Source organism: Chinchilla lanigera, unplaced genomic scaffold, assembly GCF_000276665.1.
Source record: "Chinchilla lanigera isolate Chin_1 unplaced genomic scaffold, ChiLan1.0 scaffold00169, whole genome shotgun sequence".
Classification (NCBI taxonomy): Eukaryota; Metazoa; Chordata; class Mammalia; order Rodentia; family Chinchillidae; genus Chinchilla; species Chinchilla lanigera.
In genome coordinates this window covers 1,733,668-1,737,766 of record NW_004955570.1, presented here as the reverse complement: position 1 = coordinate 1,737,766, position 4,099 = coordinate 1,733,668, and the positions used below count along the sequence as shown (strand labels likewise).

The window sequence follows — 4,099 nt, the reverse complement described above, 5'->3', positions numbered from 1 at the left end:
ACGCCCTGGGCCCCCGCCCCAGGCCGCCCCTGGCCCGGGGAGCCCAAGGCCGCCCGCAGGGGCGTGGGCAGGGGGGCCCGGGACCCCATGGGCGCGCTCCTGGGAGAGCTGCTCCCCTGCAAATTCCGTGAGTTCCTGGCCCAGCTGCGGGCCAAGTGCTCAGAGGAGCCGGAGCTGCAGGCGCAGAGTAAGGCCAATGCACACAAGCGGGGCCCTTCCCGGGTGGGGTGTCCCCAGGCCGTGGGGTCCCCACTCTGGAGCTCAGAGCCCTCCTCGAGGGTGGTCTGCCATGCCCCTGAACGGGTCAGTAAGGCACCCAGGGTAAGGACTGATCCCCAACTCCCAGCTAACTCCTCCTCCTCCTGGCTCCCAGCGCCCTCAGCTCCGAAACATCAAAGTGGGGTGTCCGGGTCCTGGCGGGATTCTCCACAGTGTCCCAGCTGCCAGTTCCTCCCAGACCTGAGGTCAGTGTTGGGGACCTTCTTGGTAGGGCAGGATTGCTTGGGTACTTGCAGGATGGGGAACTTGACGGTTCATGACAGGTGGGGCCTATTTGTCTTCAAGGGACCAGTTGTCAGACTTCCAGGAGAGACTTGACAAGATTTTGCGCTACCAGAAATCTACCCTGGGACCCCTGAGGGGTGACTACTCAGAATTCCCCACAGTCAAAAAGGACAGCCCGTGAGTTATGGCAGGGGTATGGAGTGGGTAAAGGGTGTTTCTTCACTTGCCTTCCTTTCTGTCTTTCACACATACGTTTATCTGTTTATCCATCCACCCATGCTCCATCCACCATCCATCCATCCATTCACTCATCAATCAGGTCTTCTACCAACACATTCGTAATTCCTCTGTGAATCCATTCATATATTTATCATTCTTCTCACCCGCCTTCCTTGCATATTTCTTATCCATGAACCACGACTCCAGCCCCGGGTGGAGGGCTTCCCACTGGCCCTCAGCAGAAGCAGCTGCCCTGGTCTCTCAGGAGCATGTCAGGGTAACCTTCAAGAAACAAGCAAGGACTCTGAGAGCCAGTGGAAGTGGCGGCCCAGGGAACAACAATGGCTGCCCAGGTTTTCTACAACCTATTCATGAATTTCTCCACCATCCATTCATCTAACCCTCCCTCCAGCCAGTCACTGTCTATTCAGACTCCCACGGTCCTATCCATCCACCCATGAATCCAGTGATCAACCATCGAAATTCACTTGAAAATCCAGGACGCTATCCATCCCTAATCCAGTCATGAAGCCATCCACAAATCTCCATTCTCATCTATATAATCATCCAATCATCCATCTACCTGTCCACCCATTCATCCACACATCCATCCATCCACCTATGGACCCATCCAGTCATCCATGCATCCACCCATCTACCCATCCATCCATCCATCCATCCATCCATCCATCCATCCATGTATCCATCCACTTATGGACCCATCCATACATACATGCATCCATCCACCAATGGACCCATCCATTCATCTATGCATGCATGCATGCATCCATCCATCCATCCATCCATCCATTCATCCATGATGTTGCCATCATCCATCCATCTATGAACCCATCCATCCCTTCAGCCAGTCATCCTCTACTCACAGATTCCCACTGTCCTATCCATCCACCCACAAATCCATTCAATTGTAAATCCAGGACCTTATCCATCCCACCATCTATCCATCCACCCATCCACCCATTCATCCAACCACCCATCTACCCGTGAAGCAGTCCTTCCATCAGACCCTATTACTAATTCATTTACCAGTCCATCTATCCATTAACCCACCCATCCAGTCTTCCACCCTTCCTACATTTTCCAACTTTCATTAGGTTTTAGTATATGTCAAATCTGGGAGAAGTAAGAGATGAACTTAACAGAAGAGACCAGCTATTAGCACTTAGGTGGGCCTAGATGCCAGAGCTCTAATGGAAGTGGGAAAGAAACCAGCAAAGAAATGCCTCCAGCTTAAACAGGCTTAGGCAGAGGTGAAGGGTAAAAGCACTTCTCATGAGTTTAAAGACTGGGGACCATGAATACATAACACACATTCCATTCCTCCTCATGCTGTACCCGTGGCAGACAATACTAATGGATCACAGCACATCTCTGAGTCTGAGAACCCTCTCCAGGCAGATGCCTCTAATGGATCACAGATTATCTTAGTTACTTTTCTCTTGTTGCTGGGACAAAATACCCAACACCCACAAGTGAAGGGATGAAAGGTTTATTTGGCTTATAGTTCATAGAGGTTTCAGTCCATAGTTGGCTGGTTCGAAGGCAGAGTGGCACATGGCAGAGGGCCACTGCAGAGGAGAAAGAGTTCATTGCTGGCAAAGACAGCAAAAGCAACAAGGGACCTTAACAGTGTCTTTCTGCCCCTTTTATGTTATCCAGACTTCTCAGAGCAGGCAGACCTCACCCTTAATCCCAGTGTGCTAGAGCCTAGTACTGTACTATGAGTCAGTTCCAGCGTTACATACTCTAGATTCATTCACCTGTGAAAAAGCCCCACCTATGACTGCATGAGGCTTTGGGGGGACATCTAGACACAAGCGGCACAGATGAAACACATTACCAACCCGGGGACTCCAAACCAGTCAAGCCAAGGCAGCACACACTTTTTCCCAAACTATACGCAGAAGGGCAGGGGGACACTGCGGTGCGCTGGGACGGGGCTCTCACCCCTCACCTTTACCGTGGTGGTCTACAGAAGGTCACACAGCTGGAATGGGCTTTCACTCTCGATGTTTGCCCTGGGAAGGATGCCTTTGCATTTCGTCTCTTTGCAACCTTTTATGGGGGTGGGGCACCATGATTCTCCTCGTGTTACAGATAAGGAAACTGCGGCTCAAGAGTTAAGATTGAAACCCAGAACTGCCTGGCTCCTGGATTTGAATTCTCATCGTCTCTGTTCCCTCACTGGAGACATAGGAGTGCATCTGGACCCAGTGCAGACTGGTTGCACCCCTTCCCAGCCTTCCCAGCTGTGTGACTTTAGTCTTGTTGCCAAAGTCTCTATGCCTCAGTTTCCTCATCTGTAGAGTGGGAATAATAGCTGGGTCTGGTGGCTGTAATCCCAGCACTCAGGAAGGAAGGTGAGGCAGAAAGTTCACCATGAGTCTGAAGTCAGCCTGAGCAGCATATCAACACTCTTGTCTCAAAAAACCAAAACAAACAAAAGGAAGAGCAGTGCTCTGTGGGTGAGAGTCATGTGGGTTTGGTGGGAAGATGTATATTGCACACTTAGCCCTGCCCCTTCCCGGCCTCCCTACAGGTTCTGTGGCACACCGGGCCCCGAGGCCATGCCCACCCCCACCCTCTCCAGGGGAGGCCTGGGGCCCCGAAGGCGCAGCTGCCCTTTCCGGGTGCGGTTTGCGGACGAGTCACTCAGGGACAGCGCGCTGCGCTACTGGGAACGTCGCTGTGCAGGTAGACGTGTGGGGTGGGCACCCCAGGGAAGGGTGCCCCAGGACTCCAGAGTCTCGGCCCGGGGTGTGGAGGGCAGAGGCCACGCTCCGGCCCGAGTGGAGGGCTTCCCACTGGCCCTCAGCAGAAGCAGCTGCCCTGGTCTCTCAGGAGGGTGTCGGGTAGCCTTCAAGGACCAAGTGGGGACTCAGAGGCAGCGGAAGTGGTGGCCCCGGGAGGGACAGTGGCTGCCCAGGCCTGGCCACGGTCGCGTCTCCTGCCCGTGTCCTTGAAGCCTGACCTTGGGGTGGCACAGGAGGAGCCCAGAAAGCTGGAGAAGAGGAAACTTCTCCGTCCTGGGGATGCGGCTGCCAGGGTCCGGCACACACCCGGGGCCCCAGGCAGGCACCTGCCCTCAGCCCACTGGGGACAGACGCACGGGTGTCTGTTTTGACAGAGTTGCCCAAACCGGGTGGCAGGAGGCGAGAGGAACCGGAGACCCGGCCTGGAGTAATTACTGCGAGCCCCTGCCTTTCCTCTCTGTGCCCGGGTGCCCCTGGGCCGCCCGGCGTCATCCCCAGCAGCGAGTCATTGAGTGTTACTGTGTGCAGTCCCCAAACCCCACTTGGGTAAAGTCCTGCAAACCCGGAACCTCTGCTGATTCAGGAGGAGCCCGCCCCAGCCC

The 4,099-nt window shown here is 54.6% G+C and overlaps 2 protein-coding genes across 3 annotated transcripts in view; one reads left to right on the top strand and one right to left on the bottom strand.

Annotated features, from left to right (window-relative positions):
- Positions 1–4,099, bottom strand: part of Ntmt1 (N-terminal Xaa-Pro-Lys N-methyltransferase 1) — a 17,407-nt gene that overhangs the window by 10,047 nt on the left and 3,261 nt on the right. The window lies entirely within an intron of this gene.
- Positions 10–4,099, top strand: part of LOC102020729 (chromosome unknown open reading frame, human C9orf50) — a 5,984-nt gene continuing 1,894 nt past the window's right edge. Inside the window, exons 1-4 of the mRNA XM_005413629.1 lie at positions 10–187; positions 374–464; positions 565–681; positions 3,284–3,438. Coding sequence (XP_005413686.1) covers positions 88–187; positions 374–464; positions 565–681; positions 3,284–3,438 — 463 coding nt within the window. The 5' untranslated portion in view covers positions 10–87. The remainder of the gene's footprint in view (positions 188–373; positions 465–564; positions 682–3,283; positions 3,439–4,099) is intronic.